Source organism: Gavia stellata, chromosome 9, assembly GCF_030936135.1.
Source record: "Gavia stellata isolate bGavSte3 chromosome 9, bGavSte3.hap2, whole genome shotgun sequence".
Lineage (NCBI taxonomy): Eukaryota > Metazoa > Chordata > Aves > Gaviiformes > Gaviidae > Gavia > Gavia stellata.
In genome coordinates, this window is record NC_082602.1 from 19552241 (window position 1) to 19572524 (window position 20284).

General features: G+C 43.6%; 1 protein-coding gene across 1 annotated transcript in view; it reads left to right on the top strand.

Annotated features, from left to right (window-relative positions):
- Positions 1-20284, top strand: part of SEC31B (SEC31 homolog B, COPII coat complex component) — a 34566-nt gene that overhangs the window by 4131 nt on the left and 10151 nt on the right. The window contains exons 4-21 of the mRNA XM_059821395.1: positions 171-366; positions 1166-1261; positions 2344-2484; positions 2990-3132; positions 3387-3486; positions 5480-5641; positions 7594-7746; positions 9031-9261; positions 10740-10814; positions 11422-11505; positions 12463-12571; positions 12973-13151; positions 13821-13947; positions 15529-15674; positions 16922-17095; positions 17729-17917; positions 18616-18829; positions 19226-19537. Of these exons, the coding sequence (XP_059677378.1) occupies positions 171-366; positions 1166-1261; positions 2344-2484; positions 2990-3132; positions 3387-3486; positions 5480-5641; positions 7594-7746; positions 9031-9261; positions 10740-10814; positions 11422-11505; positions 12463-12571; positions 12973-13151; positions 13821-13947; positions 15529-15674; positions 16922-17095; positions 17729-17917; positions 18616-18829; positions 19226-19537 (2831 nt within the window). The remainder of the gene's footprint in view (positions 1-170; positions 367-1165; positions 1262-2343; positions 2485-2989; positions 3133-3386; positions 3487-5479; positions 5642-7593; positions 7747-9030; positions 9262-10739; positions 10815-11421; positions 11506-12462; positions 12572-12972; positions 13152-13820; positions 13948-15528; positions 15675-16921; positions 17096-17728; positions 17918-18615; positions 18830-19225; positions 19538-20284) is intronic.

The window sequence follows — 20284 nt, forward strand, 5'->3', positions numbered from 1 at the left end:
TTTTTCGCATGCAAGAGCCACAGTCCTCTTAAAAGGGAAATGGTTAAGGTGTAAACTGGTGGTTATGTTTGATAGGGTGGAACACGGATGTGGTTTTTGGTAGTGCAGAGCGTGTCTTGACTTCCACCAAATATTGTGGCTTATGCCAGCTTTATTTTCTTCTTTTTTAGGTTTCATAAGCTAATCTGGGGTAACTTTGGAAATGGGTCTCCAGAGTCCTCCGGAGTGATCATTGGTGGAGGGGATAATGGTGTACTGACAATGTACAGTGTGCACCGCATCTTGGCTTCAAAGAGCGAGCCTGTAATTGGACAGACAGAGAAGCATTCAGGTCCTGTTCGAGCTCTTGACTTCAACCCTTTCCAGGTATGCAACATTAAGATACTTATAACTAAAGGGAAGTTAATCTGCATGTTAAAAAATATGTTTTTCCCTTGTGTATAGAGATTTATAAATTGAAGGAACAGTTTTTAACTTGAAAGAGGCATGATAATTGTGACACAAGGCTGGTTTGGGACTCAGATTTGGGTTCTGTTCACAGCTTAGCCACTGAATTCCTCTGTGACCTTGATCAAGTCTCTTACCTCTCCGTAAAAATGTGTCCTGTAATACTGTTACATGTTAGACCATTACCTGTTTGAAATCAGAATTTCTTTTTTTCATTTGTTCAGTTGGTGTTTAATTCAGTGGGGCTCTGATCACACTTGAAGGGACTGCAACATAAGCAAGTAGCGACCAGAACACAAGTTCTTGTGGTAGCACGAAGGCAAATTGAAAGTTTCTGCAGACCCTTGTGGGAAGCCCACATCTTCTCAGAAGAAATGTCCTTGGTGCCGGGATGCAGGGCAAAGGCTCAGCTGGCCAGAGACAGTGGCTTCTAGGCCTGTGGCAGAGTTTCGGGATGAGTAACAGCAGCCATCTGCACATGTAGCTTGCTAGCCAAATTTTAAACAGGTCTGTACCGTGGCACAGCTGAAGGCACAGAGGCCAGAGATGTGCTTGGTTTATAATCCGGTTAGTATTTTTCTGCTTACCAGTGGCTGTGAAATGCAGCTTTTGTCTGACTTTGGAAGATTTTGGGTTTTTTGCTTACATTTATTTTTAAGAAACCTGTCCTCTTTCCCTGTGAGCAGGAAACTCAGCTGAGCTTTTCTTTTTTCTACAGAGTAACCTCTTGGCTTCTGGAGCCAATGATTCTGAAATTTTCATCTGGGACTTGAATAACTTCAGTGTACCTATGACTCCAGGGGCTAAATCACAGGTAAACGAGTTTTCTTCTGGGCAATACCCCTGCAGTTTTATATCTCAGTAGGCAAGGCAAAAATATGTGAGTGTGTGGAATCATACCGGTCTAGTCAGTCTGTGAAGGGGGAATGACCTTGATGTCTGTCAGGAGAAAGATGAATCAGAAGTGACTGATTGGCTTCATTCTGGGGAGGTGGAAAGAATGTTGTAAAGGGAGGGGAGATAGGCTGACAAGCTCTGGAAGGATGCACTTTGCATGGATGGGTAAGCTCTTTGTGGATTTGAATCAAATAACTGACCAGTTTATCTTGTGATCCAGCTGGGGCATGTGTGATGGATTAAGAAGGTTTATTGGACCTTCTCTGAGGAATGAATTTATTTCAGGCTGAAGCTTTTCATATCTCATGAAAGTAATATCCCTAGCAGAGCCAGTGAGCCATTTAATGCATCTTGGCTATTACTCCCAGATCGTGTTTCCTGAGTTTGAAGAGGAAGAAGCTTCTGATCTTCTGATGCTGATTATGTTATTCAGGGCAATCAACTCTTAAAAGTGGAAAAATCATAGTAAACTTGCCTGAAAGCAGACCAGGTTTTTCCTCCAATAAGCCTCCCATTTGTTTCCTTGCCTATCTCCTGCGTTGTGGTAGATCCAGTAACAACAATTAGCCTTGAATGCTTCATCATTTTCCATCTCTCTGCACCCCTGAAATGTTGCACAAGGTCATCTTTCCATTCAAGTTCATCCCAGGAGTCAGGGCAGAAGCATCTACGTTCTCTCAGCTGCAGTTCTCTCTGGGCTGATTTAAAACACATTTGGCCAATGCAGAATCCAATACCTGCTCCCAAAATGCAAAGCTGCTTTTCCAGGTGATGTTCCCCACAGAATTTGACTGTCCACTCTACTCTCTGAGTAAAGGACTTTCCATGCTCCCTAGTCTTTCTGGTCAGTGCTGCTACTATTTCCAGTTAGTTGATCAGTGATAGAACAGAGGAACCTATATATCATCAAATCCCTTAGTTAAGCTAGTGACAGAATCCTGTGATTAGTGTTCCCTCAATATGGGGATAATAGATGTGTGGCCCTTCCTGTCTTGGCAGCCTCATGAAGACATCAGTGTGGTGTCCTGGAATCGGCAGGTGCAGCATATCCTGTCCTCCGCGCACCCCAGCGGTAAGGCTGTGGTTTGGGACCTCAGGAAGAATGAGCCTATCATCAAAGTCAGTGATCACAGCAACAGAGTGAGTGGAGGAAAGATGGTGATTCTAACTAGCTTACAACATGCCACATGTGACTGCAAAGCAGTGGCACAGGCTCTTGGGATCAAGTGGTTTTATTGTGGGAGCTGTTGGGACTGTTTCTCTTGGAGCTGTAACATCAAAGCACCTCACTCTTTTTTTCCCTAATGAAATGGAGAAACAAGACCCCTAGCTGTTCCTAAAATTAGGGCACCCTTGCATTCAATTTCTATGTTCACATCTCATTTATGAGAAGCCTCCTGCGTTTTAATCCCAGCTGTCTTCCTAGGTCAACTTTGAAGTAATCCTTCAACTTCTGTATGGTTAGTGGGTTTTTTGCTGTGTAGAGAAGGTAGAAATACTTGCTTCCCACAGCAAGACATTGCTAGACTTGCTTTATGTCAAGCATTCTAGGCGAGCTAAGTGCACAGTGACATGGCTCTGGGCCATTTGTGCTATTGCCAGCTTGCTTTGCTGAATTTTCAGCCTATGCTATTTTTGTCCCTAGATGCATTGCTCAGGAATGGCCTGGCATCCAGAAGTTGCAACCCAGCTAGTCCTTTCCTCTGAGGATGACCGCTTGCCAGTGATCCAAATATGGGACTTACGTTTTGCTACCTCTCCTTTGAGCCAGCTGGAAGGGCACACGAGGTGAGGGCCTGCTTGTTGTGTTGCTTTTTCAGGGGGATCTCTGTCTTTAAAAGGCAGACATCCGGGAGACTGGACTTCGGAGGACTATGGTTTTTTGCTAGGCCTGCTTTGTTTCACAAGTGATTCAGGTTAAGGATAGAGATGAGAACTAGCATTTCTGAGCCTAAGTGCTGGTGCATGCTGCCTTCTTGGTGACAGGGTGGGAGAGTGGACTGGGTATGAAATATGACTGATTTCTTTCTGATCTATTTTAGGGGAGTTCTCTCTGTCTCTTGGTGCCAGGCTGACCCTGAACTGCTGTTGAGTAGCGCCAAAGACAACCGGATCTTGTGCTGGAACCCAAGTATGGGGGAGGTACATAACCACAGCTATAAGTACACATGGTCTGCTTTATAGACTTGTTTGCTATGCTATGTGTGTGTTGCTTCTCTGTATCCCTGTGGAGTGCCAATGTAATTTCCTCCAGTATGTCTTCTGCACTCTTTCTGTCTGGAGTGAATGAAAGTATTGTCCATATCCAGACTGAAAACAACAGAGACAGGCAGAGATTTTTCTCTGATATATCTGTGTCCAGAGATCATAGAGGGAAGAAAGTTTTAACTAAAACTTAGTTTCAGTTAATTATGATTACTCTTGCTATGTTCACACATGTAGTGTTCTCTGTGTCCATTTGTTTCTTCTTCCTTCTCCTACAGTAGTAAGTTTTTGTAGGGGAAACTTGAAGGAGAATGAGGAGCATTTGTTAGGGCCATTGAGAGGGGAATAACGTAATTAAATATGTGTGTAAACTTTATTCATAGTACAGTGGTTTCACGTGTTTGTGCTTAACTAGTCATGTACCTCAAAATTTCCATCTTTGAAATATTTAGGTATCACCCGAATTAGGTGATTAGATTTTACACCGGACTGTGTAAAAATTTTTTCTGCACACCTACTCATTCAATGCTGAATTTCTGGATAAAACTGAATTTTGAACTTTGAACAAAATTCACGCAGTTGATCTTGATGATAGCATGGGGAAATTACTCTAACAATACTGAATAAAGTCCAGCTGGGAGCCCCAGGCTGGGTTCATTTCATGGGACAATTTCACTTAACTAACCACCTTTGCCTTGGAGGCATGGGAAAAAATTAATCAATTTTCATAAAATGCATGAAATGCTGCTATTGTGATTTCATGGAATTTGATACTCACTCTGTGCAGATGTCTAGTGGTTAGAAGAGAATCAGACTCTGAAACGTTCCTGATGTCTAATTTTTACAAAAGTCTTCACTGTGTTTTAGCAGAAAAAAATTTAAAAAACAATTTTAGTGCAGCTGGCTCATCTTTATGCATGCTGCTGTGGATTTGCAGAGTCCAAATTCAAGTTAGACATTTATGCATAAACTATTGTTAGGGAGCTCTTTCTTGAACAGAAAATTTTCAAGTATTACAAAAATTGGGAAGGTTTTCAGTAGTAAGGACAGTACAGTTATATAGAATGACTGATCTGGTAAGTTTGGGGGAAAGGTAGATTTCTTTGGTTTTGGGGGATATTTGGGGTTTTCTAGTGTTTTTTTGTTGGTTTTTTTTTTTTTTTTAAATTTAAAAATCTACATCTTAATATAAGGAAATGCAAGGTTTTATATCTGGGAACAGAAAATGCAGATCATCTTCCCACAGAGAAGGAAGCTGTGATTCTCTGTGCTTTGTGCCTGTGAGGCATAAAGGAAATCTCTTCATTTTACAAACTGGAGGTTCAAAGTCAAGGTTGTGTTAGTGAGTTGCCCAACATCAGGCAGGAAGTCTGTGACTGGGTCATGAATTGAACTTTGAATTTTTGAGTGCTGGACCAGAAACTTGTTGGCTGCAATATCCTTCATGGTTCATTTGCAGCTATTACAGTCCTCTTCTGTTGTTCTGCTTTTTTCTGTAGCCTTTTATTTTCCTTGTCAAATTTGTTATTCCAGACTGTTCTTTCTGTTTACATGTTCTTGTTCATGACACCTTCTTGCCTTTTGGCTTCTGTTTTTCTTGTGTGTCTCCCTTGGTTAACAGCAGGCGCGACAATACAATAGTACTCTGATACAGTAGCACTTAGAAAGCAGAGCAAAACTGACTTGTTGCTTTTGGATTTTGTTCTACAATCAGAATCCTATTGTATAGCAGCTTTCTGTGGCTTTCTGCTGTTTGGGCTCAATGTGCTCTAACTCAGTTGCAAATGTGTCCTTCATGAAGCAAAAATAAGAGACTTGTATACAATGGTGGTATGTAAATAAAGTGTGACACAGCTGCTGTGGGCAAGTAATTTGGGGAAAGCCGGGGACTATTTATGTTGTGCTTCTGCCTTCTCTCTTTCTGTGATAGGTGGTTTACGAGTTGCCCATTCGGAGTCAGTGGTGCTTTGATGTTCAGTGGTGTCCTAGGAATCCTTCAGTCTTCTCTGCTGCCACTTTTGATGGGTGGATCAATATTTATTCTGTTATGGGTGGGAACTTAGAAGCTCAGCAGAAGACACAAGCTGACAAGGTAAAGTCCTGCGAACACGTTATGGCTTGACAGATTGGCAGTTACTCACCTGACTTCTGAGGGCGTTAGAAGCACACATGTGTAACAGTATGATTTTTTTAAGCAATGCAGTCTGTCCCACCCACCAGGAGGTATAGCTTTATGGTGTGGGTACCAGAAGGTACCTGTGTGGGGACTTTATATCCACCAAGTCCCAAAGGGACTACATTGCCTCTTGAGAAATGTGTCTCAGAATTTCTTGTAAAATTCATTAAAGTGTGTAAAGAGAACCAAGATCAATTATAGTTTTGATGTTATATATATTTTATGGTTATTACTACTAGACTAAAAATAAAGCAGCACACCTGTTAGAGCAACAAGCTTGTCTTGTCATCAGGTTAAAATTAAATACATTGACTCTAATTAATACAATACATTATGCTTTATTAGTTCAGAAGGGAATTTTAAAAAGTAGCTTATAAGCCACTACTAGCAATTTTCCTCAAGTTGGTTGAGTATAACTTGGAGCATGTTAATATTTTGATGCTGAAATCCATTACTTAGACAATAAATAGATGGGCAAACTCTGAACAGATTAAATGTCAGTACTGTCTAAAATTTTAGTTTTAATCTGATGTCTAGTCTTTTAATTTCCTCCCTCTCTCCCAGCCAAGAAATGCCTTACAATACAGGTTTTAAGAGAATATGTATGAGCTGGCTTAAGTGTTACTTATATAGTCATTTACAGCTGACTGAGTTCAGTTTCATAGGATTTGCAAGAGGCAGAAAATACTTTATCAAGCAACAGCTGTAGGAGATTAAGGATTTATTTAACCTATGGAGAATTTTCTTTCTGTGCATTCTTCATGTGCATGTGCCACACTTCCACTGTTCAAAATTGGAGAACAGTAGGGTAGAATAACTCCTAGATAAATAGTATAACAAGTAAGAACACAAATAGGAGGAGATAATGACAATTATGGAGGCTGGGAGTTCGTGAGCAAGAGGTCTCTTTCCTCTGGATTCCATGGTATTAGGACAGAAACTCTGTTGAAGACCTGGTGGTTCATGTTACTGGTACCCTGGTGGTGTGTATTTATTTTTTGAAGGTTTAGGATGACTGATCTGTTAAGTATAAGCTGTTCCTCCAGGAAATGGGCTTTCTTTGGAATTGGTTTCCCCTCAAGAAAGACTTGAAAGACAAAACATGTAGGTCTTGTCTGTGATTTTTTGTTTGGCAACCTTAGCTTGATCAACCTTATGTTGCTTCCTTTCAGGTATGCTGGTCAGCTGTATTTTGGAGCTATGCCCTATAGTCCAGTCAAACTTGAACAGGGTTATCTTTAGGAAAAAAAAAAAAAAATCTATGCCAACAATGTTAAAAATAAAGAATGCTTGTGAACAGCATTGTATATATGCTCACTGACTTCTTAAATGTCAGAAATCCAGATCAGGGGCCACTTTTGACACTCTTGTCTAGGCAGGAGAGTCTGGAGAGGTTATTTCACCAGCCTCATCTAAGCTATAAAAGCTTGAGACAGTCCTTAAAACTAACCCATTTGAAAGACCCCAGCAACAGAAAGGGAGTCAGCATTCCTTTGTGAGCAAAACAAAAAATAAGTTGGACAACTTTTGACCGTATGTTGTCACTGTCTTGCATAAAACAAGTAATTTTGTAACTCTTGTGTTTACGAGCTGGGTGCTAGGCCAAGTAGTGTTTGTTAGGGAATTTGCATCTTGCTAAGGAAAAATTACTTGAAAATCTCTCAAGGTGAATCTTTCTTGAGAAATAATTTCTGGAACTGTTTGGAAATACCATTTCTCTCATCAGGGCTTGGTGGTATTCCAAAGAGGTGCTGTAATAGACTCTTTCTTCATCAGTGAGGAAAGTAACTAATTACTAAGCAGTAGTTTTTTTGTGCTTGCAGAGAGGACTTGAATTATAACTTATTCATTTCTCCATCTGATTCTAGATCTCTTCCTCCTTCAACAACCTGGATCCCTTTGGCACAGGACAAATCCTTCCTCCTCTGCAGGTGCCAGAGCAAGTAGCTCAGACCACCTTGATTCCACCATTAAAAAAGCCACCCAAGTGGATTCGCAGACCTGTGGGTGTTTCATTTGCAGTAAGTGAATGGAGCATCCTTAGCTTAAAATGCAATAGATGTGTCATCTTGTGACACATCCTTTTCTTCTGCTAAAGAAACCTTTATCTTCCCATTGCTAGTTGTTTTAATGCCTGTTTAAGGTGCAGTGTGGTGTCCCATAGAGCGAAGGTCTTTTGCTCAACTTTCAGATACATTTCCAACAAGAAAGAGTCCTGTAGCTGAGAATGGGAGGTTATAAGCAGGAGTTAACAAAGCTAAGGAAGACTCATAAAAGCTGTCCTTGTAGGCTGTGACATGCATTCTCATTCTCCTCTGTCTTTCTCCTTCCTATCCAGCTATTTAATTTTCTTCACCTCTTTGCTCCTAAATTGAAAGGGTGAATTGTTCTTTTAACTTGACTTGTGGCTTGACTTGTTCTCTGTCTAGTGCCTGCCATTTGCATGATAGTTTTTATCATTGCACCCTGTCCCTCCCTGTCAGAAAAGAACGTGTCCTGGTGAGGCCGCATCTGGAGTACGGTGTCCAGTTCTGGTCTCCCTGGTTCAAGAAGGACAGGGATCTGCTGGAGAGGGTACAGCAAAGGGCTACAAAGATTGATTAGGGGACTGGAACATCTTTCTTATGAGGAAAGGCTGAGGGACTTGGGTCTTTTTAGTCTGGAGAAGAGAAGACTGAGGGGGGGGATCTTATCAATGTTTATAAATATTTAAGGGGTGGGTGCCAGGAGGATGGGACCAGTCTTTTTTCAGTGGTGCCCAGTGACAGGACAAGAGGTAATGGGCACAAACTTGGTCATAGGAAGTTCCATCTAAACATGAGGAGGAACTTCTTTACTTTGAAGGTGGTAGAGCACTGGAACAGGCTGCCCAGAGAGGTTGTGGAGTCTCCTTCTCTGGAGATATTCAAAACTCACCCAGACACATTCCTGTGCGACCTGCTTTAGGTGAACCTGCTCTGGCGGGGGGGTTGGACTAGATGATCTCCAGAGGTACCTTCCAATCCCTATATTCTGTGATTCTGTGAAACACTTCCAAATAGTACTTTTTCCTTTGTGCCTCTCTGGCATTTGCAATTGGCTAGGCTTGATGGCACGTGCACAAGTGCCGTGGTTATCAGTCTTCAGCTGAAGGGCTTGTGAGGTGAACTCCCTCAATGTCCCTACCATCCATACACATTAAACTGTTTGGGTTGCTTGTGATCACAGCTGGAGCTTGAGTCCACCTTGCTAAATGAAGAGCTAAGTGAGTTGCTTTTACCTTCGTTTATAAGAATGCTTACTGTGTCTCCCTCTGTCTTTCTCAGTTTGGAGGAAAACTGATTACCTTTGGCCTTACTAAAGCTTCTGGACAGCAAATGCAGCAGACTTATCCACACCAGGTATTCATCAGTCAAGTCACTACTGAAACTGAATTCCTGCTCCGATCCAGAGAACTGCAGATGGCCTTGCAGTCAGGGAACCTCCTTGATTACTGCCAGGGCAAGATCCAGACAGCCAAGTTGCCATTTGATGAGAACCTTTGGAACTTCTTGAAGGTAGGATGGCTGTGGAGAAACAGAGGTCAGTTCTTTTACAATCCTGGGGTGGAATGTGTTCATTATGGTCCTCTCTAGCCCTTTATATTCCTGTTCTTTAAGATATAAAATGGAACTGAATAGGCTAGTTAGTTACTTGTCTGAAGAAAAGTTTTTGCAGTAGAGGTCTTGGAGGTTGTCTCTTTTTTCAGTAGTAATGGTCTTTTCAGTGGACTCATTTGGGCTTCCTGTCAAGGTGCTAAACAGGATTTTTTCATCTCAGCCCACTGCCAAGCTATGTCTGTCTGCTACCTGTGGAGCTCTACCATTATTATTTTCAAGGCAAAGTCCAAATGGGCAGTGAGATACCCCAGTAATAAGGGAGAGAGCTGTGGTGGCATGAGAACTGACTGTAGCCCTACATAGAACAATGGTTTTATTGACAATTTGGTAATATGAAAGAGTTTGGTAATGAGGAGTGGCCGTCCTTCTGGAGAGGCCGGGCTCAGCCTTGGTAGTAGTTTACAGACACTCATAGGCAGACTGTGTGCGGGGCAAAATATTGGGATCTTTTCCATAGTATTACATTTGCATGGGGAATCATATCTCTTGAATAGAACGGTTAGGTGTTGTCTAGTGACAGTAGTCTCCATTACAAGGGTCATTGCAACAGTGTCTTCAGCTGCATTGAATGAGATAGGTAGAACTGTTGTTCTAGTGAATTTTTATAATCCAGCTGGTCCATGGTCCTGTGACACCATTCCAGCACATGCAAGATCTATTACTATAGCTTGTCTTAAACTACAAACCAAGCTTCTGTACAAAAGACTGTCCTGCATGACCATTTCTGCATCTGCAAGAACAGTTTCTACTGACTGTTTACAAGCATCTTATCCATGTACAGTTTGATCAGTTCTGTAGTAGGAACAGCCTGGGACTTACTGAGACAGACGGATTCTCTTTGCAGAATGTTAATCATGCATTAAAGCATACAAATAACACCTATCAATTAGGCTGTGTGCAGCCTGTGGGAATCTCTGGGACTGTCTGAAATCCCCACCCAGGGAGCTTTTGTAACAATTGGTTAACTAATTTTTGTGAAGCCAGCTAGGAGTTCAGGCAACCCCTTGTCTCAGTTTCATGCGGACCCAAATCAGTCCATCGTCTCTATGCAGAGATTAGCTTGGCAATTCCTAGACCATCCAGGGAATTAATGACCAAGTACACTAGGTATGCATACAGTCATAGCCCTGATATGCAGTTGTACCTCAGTTGTAACTATGTGACAAACTTGAATTTCACCCTTTTATTGTGATTATAACTTAAATACCATAGATTTTCCCACAGCAGTCATTAGGTGGACTTGTCATAGTTGAGTTCCTTATCTATAAACTGAGCTCTAAACTTTGTTGCTGCCAGAAGCAAGCAACTTTTGGCAGTGTGTCGATGTCTAGGATTTTACATACTTTCTTATCTTTTTAATATCCTTTGGGACTCAGGTGAATCTGGAGCAGGAGTCCAGGACTAAACTCCTCAAGCTGCTGGGCTACAGTAAAGAGAGTCTGCAAAAAAAGGTAAGGGGTCTTTCCCATAGAGAGAAACCTTTACAGGATTAAAGCTGCTGCAGGGGAGTTGTAGGGTCACTACTGGAAGTGAGTGAGTGATTTCACAGCCCACAAAAGACCAAACTGTATGAAATTTCAGCTAAGAGGCACCTCAAGTATCCCTCATTAAAAAGCAAATGTGGGAACTTGTAAGGGTATAACTGTATCTGTACTGTATCAAACCAAAGGGGTCTTGAGCCCAGTTATTTTGCTTCCAGTTGGTGCTCTGGGAAGTGTATAACAACAGTGCAGTTGTGAGAGCTTCTTCTAGCATCCAGCTCTCTGCATCTCAGGGGATTCCTCAGCCAGGAAGAAGGTGACAGATGAAGACAGTCTGGCATAGCACTGATGGAGCTGCAGGGGAGGAAACTTTTGCAGCAGCATGGACAATGCTCTGAAAAGGATAAATAACCTCTGATAGGCAGCCAGCCAGGAATAGGGAGAGGTGGAACTTTTCAAACAGGTGAAAGAGCTGGGGGAGTTGTGTCTGGGGCTTGCCAGTCACTTGGTGGCTTTGCTGCCCAGGTGTTTAACTTTGGTAGGGGCTTCACTCTGTGCATGTCTGTTACTTTTCTAGATCGCCTCATGTTTAAGTAATGGGATCCCAGATAAACAGCCCCTTCCTGAGGCAGATGAGACAAACACTGCACAGCCACATCAGGTATGTCCTGTACATCTTGCCAGCCTGGGAGAGCAGTGGAGGGCAGAATGAACAGGAAGGTTTATTTCCAACCACAAGCTGTTGGGCTCAATGCAGGCATCACAGAGGGCAGTTCACAGGCCTGTCAGACCCTCACAGGGTCAGACTAAATGATCATAGTGGTCCCTTCTGGCTTTAAAACCAATCAACAAATGATGAAGATGGACTCCTGGCTGTTAACACTGCAAGAAGGCTTGCTTCACCAGCGCTGATTTCTTCAGTGATAGAATTAGCCTCACCCGAGCTTTACTTCATGCTACAGTTCTGGATTTCCTCTGTGAAGCTTCTGCTGTGGTATTTCTTTTGTATTTCTTTCCTTTTCACCTCTATCCTTTGAAATGTATTCTCACATGATTTTGGTATGTCTGCCTTCAGATGCCTTCCAAGGCCTGGTTCACCATGCACTATAAATTTTGCTCCTCTAATGTGTCTAAAACTGCTATCCTCAAATTAGCAATCTTCAAAAACCTTAAACACTGGCTGAGATATTCTAGGGGTAGTAATTGTATCCTGCATTTCAATATAGCAACAAGCATGGCTCTGATCCCACCTGTTAGTTACAGATATCACTTGTTGGGCTTGTCCTTATTCCACCCAAAATTCTTCAGCTTGCTGAAGGCTGGCATTTGAGTTGATGAATGCTGGCCAGCAATACTGTTGGCATTGCATTTCTTATACCATCAATCTCCTAAGCTTTGTCAATAGTCAATAGTAGTCTTGTTGCTGCCCTGGTGAAACTGTGCAGGTTGATAGAGCAGTGACAGGAGGCATGATGAGTTTCCAAGCTGAAATCAGATTTCCATGAGCATGCTCAACCAAATGGTGAGCAGCCCCATCCCACTCGGTAATCCACTAAAGTGTTTTGGGTAGGATCTATGTGTTCAATGAATTAATTAACCTCTTGCACTCTTTGCACAGCTTTTGATAAATTCCAATGATGTTGTAGCTGCTGTTTCCTCCTCTTCAGCCTTTTTTGACAACCTCATCCCACAGAATATGAGCACGTTGGAAATTCCTGTCACAGAAGGTATGTTACATGAAGTCTGTTTCTGCCCTCTTAGGAAAAGGGGAGAGGAGGGAAAAACAGTACATTAGAGAGGCCAGGAAGAATCTGGTCCACTCTAGGAGATGGATACTTTTAAAACACACGGCCTCTCCCAGTGTTGTGCAGTGTATTTCAGCAGAAGAGAAATACTCTTCCCAGACAAGAGACCCAGTAAAAAATATAGGAGAACCTTCTAGATGATGGAAGACTTACAGTCAAGTCAGTGGTTTTTATAAAGTGCAAAACCTGATCTGGGTTTCCAAGTTTTCTTTTAGCTGGGCTTCCATATGTTATTGTTTTTTACTGCCTGCTCTGTAAAACAAGTATCACCAATGCATCTGGATGATGCCCCTGTGGGTTGACTCTGCTTCTTACCTCTGTAGATACGGATGGACTCATCAGCCAAGCCCTCTTGTTGGGGAATTTTGAGGGTGCAGTGGAGCTGTGCATGCGAGCAGAGCGCTTTGCTGATGCCATCATCTTAGCTATAGCTGGTGGGGAGAACCTCCTAAAGGAGACCCAGAAGCGCTACTTTGCCAAGCGGAAGACAAAACTCTCCCTGGTAAGTGACAGTTTTGTGTACCTACTAAGCAGGGGAAGGTGTGCGATATCTTGGCAGATATTTGTCTGAATATATGTGGAAATGCTTTGGCAGGAAGTAGAATGTCAGCAGAATCTGTGCATCTCCTCTTGACTCGACATTAATATCTTGGTAGTTTTATGATAACTTCATGTTGCCCACCTAGAATGTTGGTGTTCGCTGTTCCTTTTTTTTTTTTTTAAAATGTAATAGTTTCTGCCTCAGCTCTCCATGCTCGTAACCTGTGGAGCATACTGCCTCTTTACAACTCAGCCAGGAAGGTCCTAGCTTATTAATTGACAAATGGGGAAGTGTAACAGGGGCTGGAATATCCTAACACTATATTCCCAGTCATTGATAGTAGCTGCTCTGAAACAGGATATGTGTTAGACAGATCTTTAGTCTTGCCTAGTGCAGCTGTTTCCATATTCTCTTAAGTGCTTTGGGCTTTTTTACTTTCTTTAGAGGCATTGGGTTCCGATTACTGTTAACATTGGGATGCTGGGATTGGTGGACCTTAATGTACAGTGAGGTAGTTGCTGCATAGTGGGAAGCGTGCCTGAAAGTGAGCTATTGCTGTGGGTGCACTTGCTTAAGCAGTCAGCTTATCTTTGTCTTCAGTGATTGACAGGCCTTCTGCTTCCCTTACAGCTGCTTTCCTCCATTGTGCAGCAGAACTGGCAAGATATTGTTTGCACGTGTGATCTACAGAGCTGGAAGGAGGCACTGGCCATCTTGTTAACATACTCAAAGCATGAGGACTATACCCAGCTTTGTGGTATGCAGTGCACTATGTTTTGATATGATTTCCCTTAGGGGAGAGCACCTCTGGGCTCCTTACAGAAAGAAGTGAATACAGCTGAGGAAAGAAAGCACTCCTTACTCATTACAGCTAGCTGGAACTTACTTAATAAGTGTGGGCTGTTGAGTTAGGAGAATGATAGATGCACACTGTATCTGAGAATCATGGTGTAAAGTTACATATGCTGATATTTCCTGTTACCTCTATCAATAGCATGGAAAAAACAGAATAGGCACTAGGCTGAGACACTAAGAGGGTGATACTTATTATTTTATTCTGGGGAGAAAGGGACTTCCTTGACAGTAAAAGGTCAGGTGGCTTCACTCCATCTGAAGGAGGTTTACTTTCCAGCACATTCCCCTCCCTTTTAAGCTCAGAAACAGGGGTTAATGAACCTTTGATGGCTTCAGTAGTTTCCTCAGTCCTGTTAACAGTCCAGCATGCTCAGCAACTGGTTGTTCTGAGAGTCGGAGTTAGGGTGCAATCTAGTGAGTGAATCCAGTGAAGTTACTCGTTGCCTAGCTGGCAACTAGCTTCTGGCTGAAGGGAACAGCTAAGTGCTGTTGGAGAAAAGCCAGCACTTTATACAAGTAAGATGACACAACTTGAAATACAAGAAAACATGACATCTTTTACAGACCAAATAGTAGGGGTGGAAAGTGGCCATGGTGATAGTGAGATAGCTCAAGCTCACTTTTATCTCCTAGCATTTGCTAAACATTTGCAACTACCAGATTACTAGCTGTCCCTGGTACTGGACACTATTGTTGCCTGGAGCTTCCCACACCTCTTTGGAAAAAAAAGTGTTGGTTTTTTTCTCACTGAATTAATCTGTGATTTTTTTTAAGGGTTTTTCTTTCTTTTATATGTCTGGGCAGACATACAAAAATTGGCAGATATATAAAATATTATTCCTTTTTTCAACCAAGTTGGCTTTGGGATTCCTTAATGATGCCCATTTCTCTGTGTTATCCAAGAATTATACAACGAAGCTGGTGAAGGGTCTAGAAAGCAGGTCTTATGAGGAGCAGCTGAGGGAACTGGGGTTGTTTACTCTGGAGAAAAGGAGGCTGAGGGGAAACCTTATTACTCTCTACAACTACCTGAAAGGAGGTTGTAGCGTGGTGGGTGTTGGTCTCTTTTCCCAAGTAGCAAGTGATAGGTCGAGAGGAAACGGCCTCAAGTTGCACCAGGGGAGGTTTAGATTGGATATTAGTAAAAATTTCTTCACTGAAAGGGTTATCAAGCATTGGAACAGGCTGACCAGGGAAATGGTGGAGTCACCATCCCTGGAGGTATTTAAAAGATGTGTAGATGTGGCACTTAGAGTTGTGGTTTAGTGGGACTTGGCAGTGTTAGGTTTACATTTGGACTCAATGATCTTAAAGGTCTTTTCCAACCTAAATGATTCTATGATTCTAGTTAGGTGCAGATCCAAACCTGTCAACACCTTTTCATGCCAAGCCAGAGTAGGATTGTTGAGAGATGAGCATTGGGGTTAATGAGCTCTTCAAAACGAGAGTGTGTTAAATGTTGGCTGTATTTCTTCCTCTGTAGACATGCTGGGTGCCCGCCTAGAGTCGGAGGGAGATGCAGCCCTGTGCAATGATGCCTGCCTCTGCTATATCTCATCGGGCAATGTGGAGAGGTTGGTGGAATGCTGGGTAAAAAACCATGAGACTTCGTCACCCCTTGCCCTGCAGGTACAGGTGCTGTAATGTTGGTTTGACTGCTCTTTAGGCCAGTCTGGTAGCCCTGATCTGTTTGCATTATGCCATCAGTGTATCTGGCTTCCAGCAGACAATGGAGACCTGTTCGTAGTGACCAAGGTATCTCCTTCTAGCCTGCATTACAGGCTTAGACCCAAAGGAGGCTTGCACCCTTAAATGTTAAGGGTTTGTGTGTTTAAAGAGTACTGATTGTGTTGCACTTAAATCCAGCCATGGACAGGAGTTACGGCCTACCCGCCTGTCTTTGTATACTGATGTAATCTCCGAGTCAGGGAAGTTTAGACTGTACGTTTTTTCTTACTGGTAGTTGCGTGGGAGTACATTTGCTGCTGTGTTTATAATTTCTAACTGTAATGCGGCAGTTATCTGGCTGTGCCTTCAGAACAGCCTCTGGCAAAATAAAGTCTGGACTATTATTCCCACTGCAAGTAGAATGATCATGTATGGGAAGTCACAGCTTGCAGGTGAATCAGGGCTTCTAAGTCAGTGTTGTTACCTACCTGTTACACTTAAACCAGTCCTGGCTAAGTCACTAAGCCCTGTTGTGTCCACTGGTCACTAGAATGAACTAGACAAGTCTTCCACTCAGATATTTGCAGATAATGCCCTCTGCTACAGAGTTCCCTGGTTTTGCAACCCCACTAGTGAATAACAGCAACAAAAAGGCACCTTCAGCATTCCTGGTTATGTTTGAAATTGGCCTCCTCCCAGTTATCCGCCAGTGATGCATGTATCATTCTACAGATATAAACATTACTTTGATTTCTAGGAGTTCAAGGAGCTTTGAATAACTAAAAACCTTTTGGTCTGTTTGTCACCAGTAGTTTTTCCTAGTGAATTTCTCCTGGTATGGTTTTAATCCTTCCTCTTCCAAGCTGATAGCTTGTAACTTGCAGAGTTACAGTAGTGTAACTTCCTAGTAAAAAGATCACAGTTGATTGGAATGTCCTCGTGGCTTCCTATTTTCTTTTTTCCCTTACCATGAAAGTAGCAGTGTCAGGGTTTGCTTCCTGGTTCCTGTTTTTCTCCATAAAGTGCACCTGAGGAAATGGTCATCAGTGATAGTATGTGGTGCGGAGTGGAGTAACTTCTGTTCACGTTGGACCCAATGTCAGTTGAAAGTGGGGAGAGCCATCTGGTATTGTCTCAGCATGAGATGTACCAGTAAAGCAAGTCTGATACTGAGTGGTATATTTCTTCCCTCCCCCTGGCTTATTCAGGATCTCATAGAGAAGGTGATGGTGCTGAGCAGGTCCATTGAGATGCTCCGAGGCACAGCAGGACCAGCACCAGGTCCTGTCTTGGCAGAACGAATCACCCAATATGCCAGTCTCCTGGCATCACAAGGATGCTTGGCAGCCGCAATGAATTACCTACCCAGCAGCTCTAAAGAGGTGAGTGAGAAACAGGTTGTTGTGGGAAAGAGTAGTATATGGGGAAAAATGATACTTTGTACAAGAGAGAGCTTGGGTTTTGACATGCATCAGGACTTAAGGTTTCACCTTAATTATGGTAACTTGAGAATAGAGAGAGGTGTTTCTTTTTTTTTCTAGGACACAGCTTTTGTCTCCATTTGTTTTTTCTTTGTAGTGCCTTTGATTCAGGAAAAAGGAAGGGAGCTATAAAACTGTAAAATGGTGCCTGGAGAACAACACTGGGACACAGCTCTCCAGGGAAGCTGCATCTATTCCTGAAACTAGCTGGTAGAGGAAGGAAATGGGGAAGTCACCTTGTAGTTCGAAACAAATCTGTCTAGTGCCCAAATGTGGGTAGGGGTTGGGGAGGGGATACTCTAAAGACTGGGGGAAGGATCAGTGAGACTTCATCTGCCTGGGAATATGGCAGGTGATGTCCCAGATTGTCGCTTACAGGTTTGTTGGGGTTTTTTTCCTGGTGGCTGTTGGGGAAATGGTTAGTTTTGCAGGTTGATGCTCAGTACTTTCGGTCAGGGTCTGCTTTGAATGCCTCCCCAGCACCTTCCATCTGAGGCTGTCAAGGCACTTCTCCTAAAGCATGGTTTGTTTCAGCTCCTGATTGAACAGCTCCGAGACCGGCTGTTCCATGCTCAAGGAGAGAATGTGGGTGATGAGCAGCCACCCCCTTTTCCGTACACTCGTGTCAATGTAGGTGTCATTAAACACACATCTCCAGCAGCTAAGAGTGGTTCCGCCCCTGAAGGAGCAGCCCACAGAACAGGTCCCAGACATCCAGAGAAGGTAGGCCTTAAACTCAGGTGTTCATGGCTTGGGGAGAGGGAAGAAGGCTACTGGGTTGTGGAAGGCATATGAAGTAATATGAGATGACGCAGATTGCAGGCACTGAGGAGCTCATCAGTGATGTCCTTCACTGGAGCAAACAAAGCTCTGTGATAATCCAAAAGTAGGCTGTCCGGCATCTTTTCACAAAGCCCTGTCTCACATGCAGTCACTGGAGGAGACTGTTACAAGTGTAGTGATCCACTGAGATCTCACATACTGAGGGAAAAGGGGGCTGTGGTTCACTCTCCTATGCCCATCTCACCCTCATATCTCAGTAAAATTAGTGTAGTATGGCTTCATCTCAGTTCTTGCACAAGCAGACTGTTCAGGAAATTTTGCTTCCAGCCTCTATTACTTCATTATTGTTCCTTCATTATTTCCTCTGGTTGTACTTCCAGGAAGTCACTGTATGGGAACTGGCTCCTGAGGACTAATCTGTCTGAGAGCTGGAGAATACTCTGAAGGGTGTGGTGCCCAGCTTGTTGAGCAAGTTATGTGGTGGGAAAGGCCTTTTATCCAGTCCATCCAGGGCACTGGCGGCAGCAGCAGCATCTTCTCTTGCCTGAGAAGTGACAGGGCTAGAGAGTGCAGCTTGTTGTGTGCGTATGCACATGACTGTGTCAGCCATTTGCAAGTTCTTTGTTTTTTAATTGCAGCCCAACTATCAGTCATCATTTGCCCCTTCAGCACCTTCTCAGCCTTCAGTGCCTTCCCTCTTCATGCCTCAGCCAGTGCCGGTGACATCTATGACACCTCACCACGTTGCCCCTCCCCAGGCCAGCACAGGTCCACAAACAAGTGTCTATTCCAGAGGGCCACCATACCCACAGTACAACTTGGGCTTGGTTCCAGCAACTGTTTCAGGGCCAGGTAAGCATTGTCTGATAGTCATGTCCGTTCTCCAGGTTTTCTTAGACTAAAGCCTTCAACATGGATGGCTGCTCTACTTTTCTTCCTCACAGGTCTACTGTACTTGCAAAGAACAAGTCAGCTGTCTGAGAGGCTTCTCAGTGCTTCTGACACGTCTAGTTCTAGCAACTGTTGTTGCACATTCACTGATATTAAGCATATATAGGGATGGAGAAGCCACAGCTAACTTTGTGGCAGAGTTTGACTGATGTAGCCTGGGTTATGGGGGATACGCCTGGCATGGATATTCTAGGGTACGGCTTGGAGAAGGGCAGACTTACTAAAATGAAGGAGGGCATCAGGAGTAGTTTGCGCATGAAACAAGTGATGCTGATACACTCTTTTTCTCTTTTGTAGTTGTGTCACAGTCTCAGCCATTCGGACCAGCGGGAGTCAGACCTGTTGGTCCTGCTCCTTTCCCCAGCCAGCCTTCTCTGCCCATGACATCTCCTGGTGTTCCACCACCTGGACCTGCCCTCTTCACTCCAGTGTCAGTCCCATCATCTCAGCTTCCTGCAGCTTGTCCTCTCCCTGTGGCAAGCCAGTCTCCTCTAGCTTTCTCTTCAACACCATTCAACTGCCCCATGAATGTGGGTTACCCTCAGGGAGGTCCTGGAGCTCCATTTACTAAGCCCCTGCCAGCAGCCAGCATTCCTCCTCCTCCCACAGGTAGGTACTGCTTGTGTGACTTGTGTGTCCAGGACACTCCTGGATGGTGTGTTTGCAGTACATAATGGACATGGACCTTCTGAGGTCTGGTCCGTCACCGTAAAGGCTGGATGTGGTGCTGAAGCTAACCTTACAGGCACACTGTGCTGAGCCTTGCTGTGGTGGTGAAACACAGCAATAATGACAGTTTCATTCAGCGTGTTCAGCTGCTCTGTCCCCCGGGTTGTGGTTACAAGATGTTGTCTCTTCAGGTCCCCAGTGCACCCCGAGTAGTCATCCACTCCAGAGGCATTTGCTCTGACTGAAAGGGTGGTTGTTCCCAGGGAATGCCTAGTGGAAGGCTTGCTGATCTCGCACCCGCTTATGTAACTTACACAAGAAGCGCATTTGAAATGCTGGGAGAGCAGGGTGCTGCTTCTCTGTCCATGGGATACCCCTTGCTTAGCTTCAGGATAAAGTTCCTCTCTCTGTGCTCTAGGTTCTCCCTGTTTTTTCCCGTTGCCATAAAATGCTTGCCTGGGGATTACTTCTGGATTCTGCTGTGCAGTGCTCTAGACCTGGAGCCTTTCCCCTCTGAGTCTGTAGTTTGAATCCAGCCCAGCCTGCAAGTACTGTGAAGTCCTTGCTAGCATGATGAATAAAAAGAGAGTGTTGTTGGACGTAGTTCCCAGTGGATAGGCATTCCCTCTTTCTATTTCCCATGACATCACCACATCTGGTGCTTGTTAATTCTTTGTTTGCTGTCTC